This window comes from Penicillium manginii, assembly GCF_028828005.1.
Source record: "Penicillium manginii strain IBT 31320 chromosome Unknown utg000006l:1.0-4164085.0:1.0-4166146.0, whole genome shotgun sequence".
In the NCBI taxonomy this organism is placed as follows: domain Eukaryota; kingdom Fungi; phylum Ascomycota; class Eurotiomycetes; order Eurotiales; family Aspergillaceae; genus Penicillium; species Penicillium manginii.
This window is the reverse complement of record NW_026643107.1, coordinates 1,981,762-1,997,698: the sequence shown is the minus strand read 5'-3', so window position 1 is coordinate 1,997,698 and position 15,937 is coordinate 1,981,762. Positions and strand designations below refer to the sequence as shown.

The 15,937-nt window shown below is 50.3% G+C and overlaps 7 protein-coding genes across 7 annotated transcripts; 3 read left to right on the top strand and 4 right to left on the bottom strand.

The window, feature by feature from the left end:
- Window positions 1–266: 266 nt before the first annotated feature.
- N7533_009107 (WD40 repeat domain-containing protein) lies at window positions 267–3,217 on the bottom strand (the record flags this gene model as incomplete). The annotated part of the gene is made up of 3 exons (XM_057105757.1): window positions 267–2,060; window positions 2,109–2,947; window positions 3,046–3,217. The coding sequence occupies 3 exons, from the start codon at window positions 3,215–3,217 to the stop codon at window positions 267–269; spliced, it is 2,805 nt and encodes a 934-aa protein (XP_056957206.1).
- Window positions 3,218–3,946: 729 nt separating this feature from the next.
- On the bottom strand, window positions 3,947–6,210 carry N7533_009106 (uncharacterized protein; the record flags this gene model as incomplete). The annotated part of the gene is made up of 3 exons (XM_057105756.1): window positions 3,947–5,227; window positions 5,291–5,804; window positions 5,867–6,210. Coding segments are annotated over 3 exons (2,139 nt in total), but the record flags the coding sequence as incomplete, so codon positions are not given.
- Window positions 6,211–6,724: 514 nt separating this feature from the next.
- Window positions 6,725–9,252, bottom strand: N7533_009105 (DNA-dependent ATPase RAD54; the record flags this gene model as incomplete). Its single annotated transcript, XM_057105755.1, has 3 exons — window positions 6,725–8,395; window positions 8,443–8,526; window positions 8,587–9,252. Coding segments are annotated over 3 exons (2,421 nt in total), but the record flags the coding sequence as incomplete, so codon positions are not given.
- A 297-nt stretch (window positions 9,253–9,549) lies between these two features.
- On the top strand, window positions 9,550–10,708 carry N7533_009104 (uncharacterized protein; the record flags this gene model as incomplete). Its single annotated transcript, XM_057105754.1, has 4 exons — window positions 9,550–9,709; window positions 9,770–10,109; window positions 10,222–10,564; window positions 10,628–10,708. 4 exons carry the CDS (start codon window positions 9,550–9,552, stop codon window positions 10,706–10,708), a joined length of 924 nt encoding a protein of 307 aa, XP_056957203.1.
- Window positions 10,709–11,153: 445 nt separating this feature from the next.
- On the bottom strand, window positions 11,154–11,687 carry N7533_009103 (putative C2H2 finger domain protein; the record flags this gene model as incomplete). Its single annotated transcript, XM_057105753.1, has 3 exons — window positions 11,154–11,301; window positions 11,362–11,541; window positions 11,647–11,687. 3 exons carry the CDS (start codon window positions 11,685–11,687, stop codon window positions 11,154–11,156), a joined length of 369 nt encoding a protein of 122 aa, XP_056957202.1.
- A 501-nt stretch (window positions 11,688–12,188) lies between these two features.
- On the top strand, window positions 12,189–12,464 carry N7533_009102 (uncharacterized protein; the record flags this gene model as incomplete). Its single annotated transcript, XM_057105752.1, has 1 exon — window positions 12,189–12,464. One exon carries the CDS (start codon window positions 12,189–12,191, stop codon window positions 12,462–12,464), a length of 276 nt encoding a protein of 91 aa, XP_056957201.1.
- Window positions 12,465–12,812: 348 nt separating this feature from the next.
- Window positions 12,813–15,630, top strand: acoA (aconitate hydratase ACO1; the record flags this gene model as incomplete). The annotated part of the gene is made up of 5 exons (XM_057105751.1): window positions 12,813–12,848; window positions 13,011–13,028; window positions 13,152–13,223; window positions 13,302–13,321; window positions 13,422–15,630. 5 exons carry the CDS (start codon window positions 12,813–12,815, stop codon window positions 15,628–15,630), a joined length of 2,355 nt encoding a protein of 784 aa, XP_056957200.1.
- Window positions 15,631–15,937: the final 307 nt, after the last annotated feature.

Here is a 15,937-nt window from a genome sequence, read left to right as displayed (position 1 = left end):
TGAACGATGTCCACTCTCGATAAATGTTGAAATTCGTCTGAGATGATTGCTAGGCCAATTTGTAAGATGGAGAGATGAAGATCGAGAAAGCTACCTAGGTAACTCTGATCAGGAACAAGTTATTATAGTCAAAGCCCTGGGAAATCCCTTCTCTGGCAAACATACAGGCCGGAGCTTTGAAATGGATCATTACTTGCCAGGAACCTTAGAGTTCAAAGATTTTGACTGCACTTCATAGGCTAGATACAAATTTATTAAGAGAACTATCAAACACAGATTTCAGTAGCTTCTGAGACTGTAAAAGTAAGTACACGCCCAGAACCACACCCGATTCCGATTCTCTCTGGCAAGATAGCCGAGCACTCAACATTATACCCCGGAGGTAGCCTGAGCTGTCTTTTCCCATTGGAGGTTATCCATGCATCCTCTGAGTTGATTCCATATTTCATCGGGTTCGTTGAAGAAAGCGCAGTATCAAGATCGAGAGTCTCAGGCTCGGCAACAACATCTGACCACGTCAGAGGACAAGTTGAAGCGTCCTCTTGTGAGGCCGCTTCCACGCATTCCTCGCTAGAGAGATCCCAGAACTTTATATGGTAATCTTTCGATACAGACGCAAGCTTAGTCCCATCCTCTGACCAAACGACGGAGCTGATATCATTACTCGCATCCGTGGGTGTTTGCACACAGTCTCCAGTGACAATGTTCCAGATCACAATGACATTGTGACCAGCCACAAACGCAATCCTGGTGCCATCCTTTGACCAAGCCACTGAATGGACATTGCTGATACGGTTCTGCACATTATCTCCGGTGCGAATATCCCAAACAATGACAGTGCTATCCTCAGAAACAGATACAAGCTTGGTTTTGTCCGCTGACCAGGCAATTTTCTTGACCCTTTGGCTATGACCGGAAAGAGGCTGTTCCTTTTGGTCTCCTGCAACGTCCCATATCTTGATTGTTTTGTCGCGGGAAGCCGATGCAAGCCTAGTTCCATTCTCTGACCAGGCTACTGACCACACCTGATGCCTATGACCCTCGAGTCTAGACAGACATTCTCCAGTTATATGATCCCATATTTTGATAGTTTCGCCATCGGCACCTGCGAGTCTGCCATCTGGCGACCAGGAAAGAGACCGGATCAAATTGTTCTGGCCTTGAATCCATGAGGTGCAGCGACCACTCTTGGTCTCCCAGATTTTGATGACGTTTTCTTTGGAAGCCGATGCCAGTCGCTGGCAATCGTGCGACCAAGCAAGGGCATAGACCCATTCGCTATGACCTCCAGGCTCCAGCTTGCATGTACGATCGGCCGTATCCCAGATCTTCAATGTTCCATCCCTTGCGCCTGACGCAATTCTACCATCATGAGACCAAGCCAGTGCAAACACTCCTCGATGGGTACCTCTGAGTGGGATGGACGGCTGGCGTTGAGTAACAGAAATGGCAGGGCGAATCCAGATTGATCCATCTTCGACAGCAAAGGCAAGCGTCCCTTGGGGAGACCAAGACGCTACTTTAAATAACTCAATGGTATCTTTGAAGCTCGAAATTGGTTCCCTTACTGGCTGGTCGCCGTCTTTAGGCGGTGGAAGGTTGGAGTCTTCGGTCGTGCCCCATGTCTCGATTCTTCCGTCGCTCAAGACCAAGCCAAGCTTAGTGTCTCGCAGCCATCCCAAAGATGAGACAGGTGATTCATCACCGCTGAATGTTGAAAGACAGTGGCTTGTGGATGTGTCCCACATTTTCACAGTGCCATCGAATGAAGCCGATGCAAGCCTATTATCCGATGCCCATGATACCGCTTGAACGGACTGATTGTGGCCCTCAAGGGTAAGGAGGCATGAATTCCAGTCATCCTCCATAATTGGTTTCGTTTTGATCCAGTTGGGCTCTTCTTTGATGAACTGATTGCGCGTTATGCTTTGAGTTGGGCTGAAAACTAGCGCAGAGGCATAAATTTGTAACGGGCTTTCCTCTATCGTAGGCTTGTGGTGCTGTATAAATTGGCATGCGTCTCGTGTACGATCGATCACTGAAGGTGGTGCTCCCCACTCCTAATAATTGTAAGCTTGACTCTCTCCGATATCGTATGTTTCACTAACCGTAACCAGTTTCTCGAGCTTTAACATGCAGGATACTCCGACCGACATGCTTCTGAGAAGACTTAGAGCCTCAATCCAATGGAGAAGGTCTCTTTGTAAAAACATGTCGAGTATGCCGTCCTCTTCGAAATCTGGTTCTCTGGGATCTGCGCAAAGGTGGTCTACCCAATACACACTTGCATATCGCACTGGGCCCAGGGGATCATCATCCTTAGCCTCGACATTTTTGATCAAATAACCCGGCTCTTTGAGATCATAGATGTCGCGCCTCAGTCTCACGGCTATTGCTTGGAGAGACCTCAGGAATAGAGCATGATCTTGGCTTTTCAGTCCGTCTGGGAAGATCTCAGTTAGCCCCTCCTCCTGCAAATAATCTTTGGCCGATTGATGCACAAAATGAACTATGCTTCCCTCTCCGATGGTTAGAAAGGAGCTAGATTCATGTATCAGTCTTGTCGTCTCCTTCTTCTTGGGCGAAGGTAAGTCTGCAAGCTCGGCCAATTCCTCCAGGTTGACAGGTCGGCGCACGACCGAGACAACCGATAAAATCCGCTTGCAGAGTTCATAGTCCGTTGGTGTTAAACTGTCCAATCGTTCCATTTGACGCCCGCAAACGGATATGGGGTCAGATGGAAACGTTGTCGAAGGCTTATCAATCCCGCATAGGCTAACTTGATCGACATCTTCAGCTTGACTCTCATCCCCAATATTGACACTTTCCAGTGCAATCTCTTCCTGTGAATCGGCTGCACCCAGATCACTTATTGGCGGTTGCGGTTCAGTTTCTATCACGGTTGTACTAGATGAGATCTCAGAGCCGGTTCGAGCGGGCGTATTTTCTAGTGAGAGTTAATGTTGATTCCGAATTTATTGAGAATCGGGGAAGATGCTCAAGATCTCCTCGAGCACCTGTACATCTTCGCAGTTGGTCACGTACGGCTGGCATCATCGAGAGAAGATGATAGATCTTGGAATTCATGGCCTTCCACTTTCTTGAAATTGCCCGAAATCGTTCTTTGGAACCTGTCTTTCCAACGGCGCCGAAGGGAGCCATCGGAACGACTGGGGCTCATAACCGTAGGCACGGACTGTTCCTTGCGCCAATGCATCGCATGTACCGTGGAAACAGGAGAAGCCAAATTTCCACCGAGAAGCTGGTGTGGAGATCTAAACCGGCGCGTTCCGTCCCAGATTATCGCTGCTAGTATCAAGCTTCGCACGTTAGGTTTCAAGAACGCGACAAAGACCATGAGACGGTGACTGGAGAAATACAATTACACCCCCTCAGCTTTTCTCACGAACTCCTCGGGGCATTTTCCGGTTGTTTGCTGCGGGTCGCTGAGTTGGTCAATGATCTAGACCCACAGGCTAGTCCAACGAACCGTGTCGCCCAGCCGATGATATGGGGTGGTCGCCAATGCATCGGGTAGCGAACAAATTGTACATAAATCACAAAAGTACGAAAGCTTCTCAAACACCGAAGTGCCCATCAAATAATTACCTCGAGAGACCAAAGCATGAGCATCGAATGTCGAATCATTATGAAATGAGAATCGGCACATTAAACCATGTTCTTGACCGACAGGTGCATGTACATATGTACATGCGGTCAGGAGAAATCTCCATGTGGTAAGTGATCAGCTTTTGCATCGGACCCACTATTCAGCTGGGGCATCAAGCACAGAGGACTCTCAAAGCCTTGGAAGATGACTGCATGGAGCTCCCATCTGTATATCTTGGCGCCCATGTATTATTCTCGGCTATCTCAGATTTTTCCCCAGCCCCAGTGGTCAATATGTATACATAGATATTAAAGGAGAAAGAAATAGAAAATTTCTTCAAGTAAATCCTGCTTCATCACTTCCAAAAAGGCCTCCCCATGCCTCGGGCTGCATAAGGTATTCCCAATCGGGTTGGTCTGAACTGAGCCAGCTTGATCCAATCATTGGATCGAAATTTTCCCCTGTTGAATTTTCTGGCATGTTGAATGTGCTTTTGACTCCAGATGATGACCCAATACATGTCTGCGACTCGCTGGCAGTGGAGCCGGAGAATTCCATATTGCCAGTATCCACGCTTCTATTCGCAGCTCCGGGGTTCTTGCCCTTTGGCCTAGAAGCCAGCCTTTGACGCAGCACATTTACCAATTTCGGGGGCTCGCTTGCTCTACCCAGTTGAAGCTCAGCTTGTTCACGGGATATCCACGCTTTAAGAAGCGCATGGCCAAAGGCCATATGCATCGGACTATCCAGATTATGATAAAGTCCTCGATGCTCATGATTGTTGCAGATTGCTTGCCATGCACGCTCACAAAGCTCGCCGCTCGTTCGGTGGACTAACTCGCTAGCTAGGAAAATATATCCTGGAAACGGAATTTGGAGCTGGGTGTACCAGTGAAAGCCTCGGAGGTTGTCACTGGTATGAATTGTATCGTCATATTCCAGCATTTCAATGGCCTTCAAAAAAGTATTTTCGCGCTCTTCTTCGCTCAGGCTAGATGCGGGCACTCCTCGGCACATAACCTCGACAACGTGAAGCTTGCAGAGCGCGACTTTGGTTGCCAGCATAGTAAACCGCTGAATGGGAATTTCAGGGTTGCAGTGTTTTATATAGGTGGAATCGAAGTAGGAGCCATAATTCTCTACATCACGAGATGGCATGTGATGGGAACCTGGCGAGTCTGTATGTGATGACTTTGCAGGGGACGCTTGCATGGCATGCGAGACCTGGCTGTTGAGTGGTTTAGGACGAATACTGTCTGGGGCAGATGCTAAGGTAATTTCGATTCGGGTCAGACCAAAAGTCATCTCTGTAAACCCAGTAGCCTGCCGTGGGGGGTCTTTCGAGTCCGGGTGCAAATCACTATCGTTAACATTCGAAGGGAGCCGACACTCCGACCCACAAGACGACAGAGCTGTGATGGGGGAGCCTGTCATCTCTGCGATCCGTTTATCAAGGGCAACTAATTGCCACCAGGTTCGCCTCCGCTGCTCTGCTTCAAATGGGGAAAGGCCAAATTTGGCACCGTCCCCATGCAGACCAAGTCTTGTAGCTATGCGTACAGCAATCCCAATCAAGCAGAAAAGCGAGCGCGGATCAACATTGCGTCCTACACCGAGCTAGGGTGAATGATAAATTAGCATGGCAGCTATGGGTTCATATTGGCAATTCGTTATACTCACAAGACACAATATGAAGGCCTGCAACACCATTAAATCATTTGATCTCATGAACTCAGCATTAACCAATGCTTGTTGAGATGCTCGATAATATCGATCGAGAATAGTAGACTTTGGCTCTCCGAGAGTACTTTGAACCTTCTCTTCTGTCATTGACTTCACAGCAATCAGATATATGCTGAACATTAGAGCTTCGAGGGGTCTTCCTAATTTAGCCAGGTCCGCCCCTGCTCCCACGATCTGGACTTGCAGGGTAGGGGCGTGGAATATCTTCAATAGGGGATTGACATTATGTAGATACACCTGCCATAGCTGGAACATCTGAATTGTAGAAGGGTGAAGATGAGTTATTGGGGTTGCTGCCCCACCGACCATGAAGGGGAAAGTATCAAAGTCACTGAATATCGTATCAAAAGCGTGATGGATAGTTGGTTGGTCTTGCTCGTCGTCGGTCGACACCCCTAGCAAATCATCGGTTGATCGATATTCGTCATAATATGCGAACCACTTCAGATTCCTGCTTTATTGTGAGAATGAGCTTTGATTTAGTGCTGGGACACGAAAATATAATAGACCGACCTTCGTCCATTCCCTTGATATCTGGGTATTTGGCTGGGGATACTGTTCCCATGTGAAGACTTTATGCTGCTAGAGCCCTGTCGCCCAATAGTCTCATCTTGATCGTCAAAGGCAGAATCAAAGGCAACACCATTCTGAGTCATGAGTGTCTCATATTTCTTGAGTCGTTCTAGCAAATCCCGCTCATGCAACTTCTTCCTCCTCCTTCTCGCTGGCTGTGGGGGCGCAACCTTACACTCAACCTGGGTTCGGACACAGTTTGCGCATGGCTTTTGCTGGTCACAGCGGACTTTGCGTTGCTGGCAGACATTACACGAGTGTCCTCGGGTTAAGCTCATTGTAGCCACTGTTTTTCTTGTAAGCTGGACCAGATATCAGTGGCGGAGAGTAGAGAGCAGTAAATACGGAGGATGTGAAGTGGCTCGGCCCCGAGTTGTCCTTCGGTCCCGAAGGACCCACCGATCCCGTGCCGAACAAATCAAGTAAGCCATCATAGGATCAATGAATGACATAGTGAGGAGATCCAAAGTACCGAAAGTAGTGGGCACGCTGAGGTGGCATACAGGGCACATCCAAAGGCCATAAAATATTGAAAGAGAACATAGAATTGAGATTGATATGCATCACCAGGATCATCCAGGGTAAGCCGGGATTTATGACTTGAAAAAAGCGCTCGCTGGTTCATAACGAATCAACCAACCAGAGTTCAAATTGTATGCTCGAAAGATAAGGCACAGAATCAATGCTCGCTGAGAATGAGTCTATCCAATAATTGCCATCCTAGGCCGCTAGCAAAATATCCCAATAAGCGCCTTGCGTGGAAGCCATAATGCGCCAAAATCACCCTTCAAATAATTATCAGTGACTAATGTACTGGAAGACGGCGGAGACGTCTCTCTCGCCAACCTCTTGCCGTATCAATAGATCTTGGATCTGGTTTAGCGGCCCTTTTTCACCATCGTTGACGAAGTGATTCCACGAGCTCGTATCTCCATAGAGCATGGCCGGCGCTTTAATATACTGGGTACCGTCTGGTCGGCACCGCTTGCATTTGAATGTGTCGTGCGTATCACTGCGTGTCTCGGGCTTGAATTGGAACAGCTCTCGTAAGGATTCAAGGGAAAAGTGGCGTTCCACGTCTTCCGCTGCATCCACAACACAAGATGATAGGGACTGTTTGTGGGACTGGCGTTGGAAAATCTTCTCTTCGATAGACCCAGTCGCAATGAAGCGATAGACGAAACAGTCTTTCTTTTGCCCATCACGCCACACACGAGCCAAGGCCTGCTGATCAGCAGCTGGATTCCAATCCGGGTCAAAGAGAACCAGTCGGTTGGCTCCAATCAAGTTGAGACCACATCCACCAGCCTTGCTGCTCAGGAGAAAAACAAACTCGGGCCCTTCCGGATCATTAAACTTATCAACCAGCTTTGATCGCTTCTTGATGTTCATAGTACCATCCAATCGTAAGCAGCCATAGGCGCGTGAGCGACACAACTTCTCAAAGAGGTCCAGGGTTTGAGTGTAGTTACTGATGAGAACAATCTTGTCGTTTGTGTCTTGTCTGATTCGAGCGAGCATACGGTCAAGGACCATCATTTTGCCCGAGTACCAACTCTTGACCTCTCTATCGCGACCCCTAGCGTCGGGTGGGGTGAAGTCTTCCGGATATGCGCCTTCGCATCCAGGAAGGTCGTTTGCCAAGTCAAGAAGATCGGGGTGATTGCAGAGCTTTTTCAAAAGGCCGATTGCTTTCAAAGGCTGGCTACCTTTTCCTCGTAGCAAACTTCGAATTTCTGGACTCTGGATAAAGTGATTGTAGAGATCCAGCTGGAACGGGGCCATATTGCAGAAAACAACATGTTCGTATTTGACAGGCAAGTATTTTGACAGAATGTCGTTGCTTCGTCGAATGATGAACTTATTAACAACGGTGGAGAGTTCAAGTAGGCGCTCATCGCCTAGCTTTTTATCCGCGTCGGTACCCGCAGCATCGCGACCTCGGAGAATTGGCAGTTCAAAACGTTTGCGGAATTCATTTTGCGAACCTAGTAAGTTAGGGTTGGCGAAATGGAGCAGGGCAAAGTATTCAGAAAGATCGTTCTGAATTGGTGTTCCTGAAAGGATAACGCGACGACTGACGCTGAGACTGTTCAAAGCCACCCATGTCAAACTTTCCTTGTTCTTGAGTCGATGTCCCTCGTCGCAAAGAAGCAGACCGATCGGATGGTCCTTTAAGCAATCCACGTACATGCGGAGAGTCTCATAGGATACGATCAGAACAGGACGAACAATTCCACGGCCCGATGCTATTGCCCATTGCTTGACCTGGAGAGTGAGCTCTGCTTTGGAAGCCTTGCCGTCTATAGCGAAGGGAGTAGTGGCATCTTTCCCCAGCCATTTCCCTAGTTCGTTGGCCCAGTTTCCGACTAAACTAGAAGGGCAAGCAATGACACATTTTTGGATAGTTGTTTTGCCAGCCTCGGGGTCTTGCTTAAGCAATGTCCACATTAAAGAAATGCATTGGAGCTGAAAAGTTAGCGAAAATTACCACCATCAAAATCCATGATACGTACTGTCTTTCCCAGCCCCATACCATCAGCCATAATACATCCATTGGCGTTCTTATCGATCAGTCCAGTTGTACATCTATATAGAAACTGCCCAGTCCAGCCACGTTAGTTTCGGAATGACATGAAGCAGGCAGTGATTGACATTACCTTCACACCCTCGATCTGATGTGGTCGCAAAACCTTTGCAAGTCGCGGGTCAATCACGACGGGCACTTTTGGTCTATCTTCAACCTTTTTCTTCAGACCAAGAATATCTGCCAAACTTTTATGTACCAGGGGCTCATCCAATTCCGGTGCCGCGTCTGCTTCTTTTGGCCCTTCCAGCTCTTTTGGCTTAGGCTCCTCGGGGATGTCATCAATGGTAGGATCATAGAGAACAATGGCAAATTCACCGCTCGGGTCGTGCAGTGGCTTGGCCACAAAAATCGCACCTGTCCGTAGACCCAATGTCGGCGCTGGCCGGTCGGGGTTGTAGCCTTCGGTATTTTGGTCTATTAATGGGATTCGGAATCGTGTCCTGAAAGCCACATCCTTATCCTTGGGCTTGAAGGCCGGGAATCGATTCACCTCCCGTGTCGCCAGGGCGAGTCGGTCATCGTTTGTGTATGGCTTCTCCGCTCCGTCGTCGACGCTGCCGTCGGCATTGGCATAGTTGACCTTTCGTCTCTTCCTTGATGGTTTCTCTGAAGCTCTTGTCGGTGTCGCTGATCCGGGGCACTTGAATGGTTTGGCTAGGCGATCAACGGCATTCACGGATTTGGGCTGCAACGGTGTCTTTACGCCGCCATCGGCACCAGGTGGACGTGGGCGATACCTTGGGGTTTGTTAGCAAGGGCTCCATGCGACTCGATGCGTCAGAACAAAGATCGTACATAATTTCAAACCTCCAAGTTAAAGCTCCTAGGTCGGTTGTCAACCCTCTGTAAACCCCCCTTCTATTGTTGTTGTTAAAATCTGAAGTTGTTGCCACCCTCACGCGCCTGTCTCGCGTCTGCCTGCCACACCAAACTGCCGCGTTGTCACGTGATATTATATCACCCCGCCATTGGCAACGAGATTCACATGGGTGCCCGCAAGCGATGGAGTTTCACACTTCTCGATCAGTGAAGGATGTCGGATTTTTGGGCAGGATACCTGAGTGGTGCCCTTGGAATTGTCATCGGAAATCCTCTCGACGTAATCAAGGTGCGGCTGCAGGCCGGCAATCGCACGGATGCATCTACTACGTCACATCTGAGCCGATTCGAGAAGGCCAGCTCCCTCGTTCGAGGTTTGTGCTGCCATTGAATTGCCTTATTGAATGACCCGTGAACTAACATATTCTATAAAGGTGCGGCCGCTCCGATTCTGGGATATGGAGCACTCAACGCTATCCTTTTTGTGGCTTATAATCGTACATTGAAGTCGATTGATAGCTCCATCATTGACACCACTAAACCAGATGGCGTTTCATTGTCCAAAATCTGGATCGCTGGTGCTGTTGGCGGCATGGCCAGCTGGACTGTGTCTTCGCCAACGGAGTTCATTAAGTGCCGTGCGCAATTGGACCCCCGGCCGGAGGTATCGTCCTGGACTGTTGTCAAGGACATATATCGCCACCGTGGGTGGAGAGGTCTGTATTATGGCGGATCCATCACTGGTGCAAGAGATGCAATTGGTTACGGATTCTAGTAAGTCATGCGCTACTTGATGATCCTCCCCGCATCCCATGACTCTATATCTATATTTACATGTATATCACTGTAAATGATTGTGGATATATAAACTGACCAACTGGAACAGTTTTTGGTCTTACGAATTATGCAAACGATTGATTACAACCGAGAATGAAAGTTCTAACCAAGCTGCACTCAAGGTGCTTCTCTGTGGTGGCATTGCAGGCATTGTCACTTGGGGCTCGGTCTTCCCGCTGGACATGGTGAAGACGAGACTGCAGGCGCAAACTATGCATGACAATGTGGGGGAGGCTGCGGAGGGACGTGCTTTACTTGCCAGTGGACGCCCTCGGCAGACCTTGAACTCATTTCAGATTGCACGGGAAGTTTACCGAGCCGAGGGAGTGCACGCTTTCTATCGGGGGCTCGGGATCTGCAGTATCAGAGCATTTATTGTGAATGCGGTACAAGTATGTTTTCTCCTGATCCTGTCCATTCCAGACCGAGACAATTAACCATTAATAATCGGGTAGTGGGCGGCCTACGAGTGGTTAATGAAGGCTCTGAGCGGTCCGGGGATGGCCCATGGGGTGCCAGCCGAGGGCGGGATCTAGGGCATTGTCTAAAGAGTCTGAGAGTGTGGCTACTGTGTACATAGAGTGGGATTGGCCAAGACAAGAAGATATACCGAAACACCCTTTCTGGTTAGAGCTCCTATTTGGTATTGAGGGATTTCTATTGGAATTACTCCGGGGTACTGGTGGTAAGGGGTAAATTTCGCCCTGATGCCGCATTGCCCGGTTTGAAATCTGCCGATGACCGGCAGTTTTGTGCGATGCCGCAAACCGGCAGAACGGACATCCGGCGACTTTCGGCTATAAAAAAAATTGTTTCACGTGAGCTCCACCGCCTTGCAGCTGTAGGTTCGTGAATATCCAAGTGTCAAAAGTCATGGTCGTCGTTAATGCGCTTTTTTGGTGGAAGGAAAGGCGATCTAATTGAGGAGAGCGCGATGCTGGAAATCGCGACATCTATGCTTGTCGTAGTTCAAGACCCGAATCAAGCAGTCATCTCCATCTTGTCGGCTGTCTTGTCGGCCGCATTGTCCGCCCGCTTGATGTGACCCCTCCAATTCTCGACGACACCCAGACCAACGGCGGCCTCGGCGAGTTCCTGGCTATGAGGTTCTTCTTGAAGGAGGCGCACTCTAGAAGATTGGATGGTTAGCAGTGCAAATTGCCACGGGGTAAAGTGACTTGCGACTCACCTGCGCTTGTGGTTCTTGCCCTTGGTGTGCGCCTTCAAGTTGTAGTCGCTCTCGAACCACTTGGAGCACTCGACACAGAAGTGTCGACCGAGTCCAGGCAGATCCTCTGGATCCTTGCTCGCCTTGTACTGGGCGAGATGGCGCGGCGAGTCGACGTCGGCGATGACCTGGTCATAGTCTCTGTTGGGAGTCAATATGCAGATCTCAAATTTTTTAAAAATTCAGTTTTGAATTTTTCCCGTCCACTCTCCTCTTCCACGTGAACCAATGGTGAATACCACGTACCTGGTGCGACGCTTAGTCTTGATTTTGCGGAGAGCTCCCATCTTGATGTCCGATCACTGAACTAGTGGTATCAAAACGATAGAAGACAGAGAAAAAAAGATATCACCGATTTCCGGAGTGATATGGGGCGGAGTGGAGAGCGGACAACCTTGGCCTGGAAGAGTAAATTGCGCTGACCAGCGTGGGTCAGTGGGTTGCTTGAAACAGGCGGGTGGTGATTGGTCGGTAACCCAGCGGCAAGCCCGTTCGGCACGCCTCGGCTGCTCGTCACCGGTTTACCTCTTTACCTTTCACCCCGTATTTTATGACGTTTGCATGTTGTCGGTCCGGAAATGTACACCAAAACAGAACATAGTTTCGTGTCTAGTTATACTTTCACCCGGAAAGAATGAACGGATCCAGCATCGGTTATTTGTTCAGGGAGGTGTTAATTGATAAATACAAAACAATTCTTACTCACCTATGATGTGTTAAATAAATCTAAACCAGTGGGAATCCCTCAATGATGGGTATCTTATATGGGCCTGATGGGGCAGAACCACATGTCCCCCAATCCATGTGCATCCGAACGGGTGAACGGGGTTCAGGCCGAGTTCAGTGTTCCGCATGTAAATGAAACTCTGCCCGTGCACAGCGCTTTTGCCCTTGGCCCGAGACTCCCTTGGTCCAACCTTGGAGGACTCCCTGTAATCGTAAATCCTGTGATTGGTGAGGATTTCTGCCGCCGTCACATGCCGCGTATTGCCATTACCGCCCTCCTTCCAGGTGTCGTTCTCGATCGAGAGGAGTATGGCAAGGGGTCAAGCACCTTGGTATAAGGTGAATAGATAGGCCTTAAGCTGTAAAGCATTATGAACTAGACATGCCGAGTTTCCATTCGAAAATTCACTCGCAAGGCCAGTCCGAGCATCGCAGAGCTACCGGCATAGGCCCAATCTTCCTAAAGCCTTAGCTTGCCGCATCCGAACGGGCCAAACGGAAGTTTCAATACGGTATGGTATCGCCATGGTAACGGCGGTTACGGCTCTTCGGTCCCAGTCTCTCATCGCCCACTCAAAACCACCAAGCTTTCCCTTCTCGATTTTCATTTTTCCCTTCTTCCTCTCCCACTCTCCACTCTCTTTTGCTACCACTGGTGAAAGTGGTTGTACCTAGAGCTATTCATCATGATCTCCACCCGCCTTGCGCGTGCCGGTGCGCTGGTACGTAACTCACCCTGCATACTTCCTCCAATTTTCCACTGCCGAGGCTGGGCGATGCGCTTGCTTCGTTCATGTCAATCGGGACGTCTCAAAGAGAGACCGTCGAGGGGGATATTCGAACTGAATTCCAGTGAACGAAAAGCTAACATGATGATTCTCTAGGCCTCCAAGTCCCGTGTTGTAAGCACTATCTCTCCAGGCGCAGCAATCGTTCGCATCGCAATCCGGCCTTGGTCGGCACGATGACGATGATGACGATAATACAACTTTGCTTTGCAGCGACTAACCTTCACCCTTTTCTAGCTTTTCGGGGCTCGGGGTTACGCTACCGTTGACCCTCTCGACAAGAAGGTCGAGATGACCAACTCTGAGACTGTGAGTGGCCCAAGCCTTCCATAGGATAGCTCCAAGAAAGTCGGAAAAACCAGCCACTAACGACGATTCGAACTACAGGGTAACTACATCAACTACAAGTACGAATTCCGCTCGCTCAACACAATTTTTTGAACAAAAGTTGAAAAATTGAAAATTTCGTCATGGAATTGACAGCTAACCTGTTTGCGCCCGTTTTAGGAAGATGTCCGAGAACCTCAAGGTCGTCCGCGATCGTCTCCAGCACCCTCTGACCTACTCCGAGAAGGTCATCTACTCTCATCTTGACGACCCCCACAACCAGGAAATCGAGCGTGGTGTTTCTTACCTCAAGCTCCGTCCCGACCGTGTTGCTTGCCAGGATGCCACCGCCCAGATGGCCATTCTTCAGTTCATGTCCGCTGGCATGCCCTCCGTCCAGACCCCCACCACCGTCCACTGTGACCACTTGATTGAGGCCCAGGTCGGTGGCGAGAAGGATCTTGCTCGTGCCAACGACATCAACAAGGAGGTCTACGACTTCCTGTCTTCCTCCACCGCCAAGTACAACATCGGTTTCTGGAAGCCCGGTTCCGGTATCATTCACCAGATCGTTCTGGAGAACTACGCTTTCCCCGGTGGTCTGATGATCGGTACTGACTCTCACACTCCCAACGCTGGTGGTCTCGGTATGGCCGCTATCGGTGTCGGTGGTGCTGATGCCGTCGACGTCATGGCTGGTCTCCCCTGGGAGCTGAAGGCCCCTAAGGTCATTGGTGTCCGTCTCACTGGCAAGATGTCTGGCTGGACTACCCCCAAGGATATCATCCTGAAGGTTGCTGGTCTCCTGACCGTCAAGGGTGGTACTGGTGCCATCATCGAGTACCACGGTCCCGGTGTTGACTCCCTGTCCTGCACTGGTATGGGTACGATCTGTAACATGGGTGCTGAGATTGGTGCTACCACCTCCATCTTCCCCTTCAACGACCGTATGTACGACTACCTGAAGGCCACCAAGCGTCAGCACATTGGTGACTTCGCCCGCGAGTACGCCAAGGACCTCCGTGAGGATGACGGTGCCCGCTACGATCAGCTCATCGAGCTTGACCTTAACACCCTCGAGCCCTACATCAACGGTCCCTTCACCCCCGATCTGGCCACCCCTCTGTCCAAGTTCAAGGAGGCCGTTAAGGAGAACAAGTGGCCCGAGGAGCTCAAGGTTGGTCTGATTGGTTCTTGCACCAACTCCTCCTACGAGGATATGTCCCACGCTGCCTCCATTGCCCGTGATGCTCTGGACCACGGCCTGAAGTCCAAGTCCATCTTCACCATCACCCCTGGTTCCGAGCAAATTCGCGCTACCATTGCCCGTGATGGTCAGCTCCAGACTATGGAGGAGTACGGTGGTGTCATCCTTGCCAACGCCTGTGGTCCTTGCATCGGTCAGTGGGACCGTAAGGACATCAAGAAGGGTGAGGCCAACTCCATCATCTCTTCCTACAACCGTAACTTCACTGGCCGTAACGATGCCAACCCCGCCACCCACGCTTTCGTCGCTTCCCCTGACATTGTCGTCGCCATGACCGTTGCTGGTACCCTGAACTTCAACCCCATGACCGACAAGCTCAAGGACAAGGATGGCAACGAGTTCATGCTCAAGGAGCCCACTGGTGAGGGTCTCCCCAGCCGCGGCTACGACCCCGGTATGGACACCTACCAGGCCCCTCCTGCCAACCGCGAGTCCATCAACGTCGCTGTTTCCCCCTCCAGTGACCGTCTGCAGATCCTGTCTGGCTTCCCCGCCTGGGACGGCAAGGATGCTGAGGATATCCCCATCCTGATCAAGTGCCAGGGCAAGACCACCACTGATCACATCTCCATGGCCGGCCCCTGGTTGAAGTACCGTGGTCACCTGGACAACATCTCCAACAACATGCTGATCGGTGCCGTGAACGAGGAGAACGGTGAGGCCAACAAGGTCAAGAACGCCTTCACTGGCGCCTACGACGCTGTTCCTGCCACTGCCCGTGACTACAAGGCTCGCGGCGTCAAGTGGGTCGTCATTGGTGACTGGAACTACGGTGAGGGTTCTTCCCGTGAGCACGCCGCTCTGGAGCCCCGTCACCTCGGTGGTCTCGCCATCATCGTCCGCTCCTTCGCTCGTATCCACGAGACCAACCTGAAGAAGCAGGGTATGCTGCCCCTGACCTTCTCCGACCCCGCCGACTACGACAAGATCAAGCCCGCCGACAAGGTTGATCTGCTCTGCACCCAGCTTGCGGTCGGCAAGCCCATGACTCTCCGCGTCCACCCTGCTGCCGGTGGCCCTGCTTTCGACGTCTCTCTCAGCCACACCTTCAACGAGCCCCAAATCGAGTGGTTCGTCGATGGTTCCGCCCTGAACACCATGGCCCGCAAGTCCGCCAAATAAATAGACTCATCCTCCTTTTTGATGTCTACTTCGCCCCCATTATTTCGGGAGCCCCGCGGGGATCCTGTGTAAACTATGTTCTCTTGTGACTGTTAGCGAGCCAGAGAGCAGAGTGACATAGCCCTGGGGATAATAAACCGGGCTTGTCGCTGTGTGTGTTTGTCCCTTTTTTGAGCCAGGTATGAGGAGTTGTTGCCCTGGGAAAAATTTTATGATCTTGTTTCTTAGGCCGATTGGTCTCGCGTTGGATTCCCTCTTGGGTCGGCACAATGGATATATTTTTTGATTTACCCTCCATTGTTTAGTA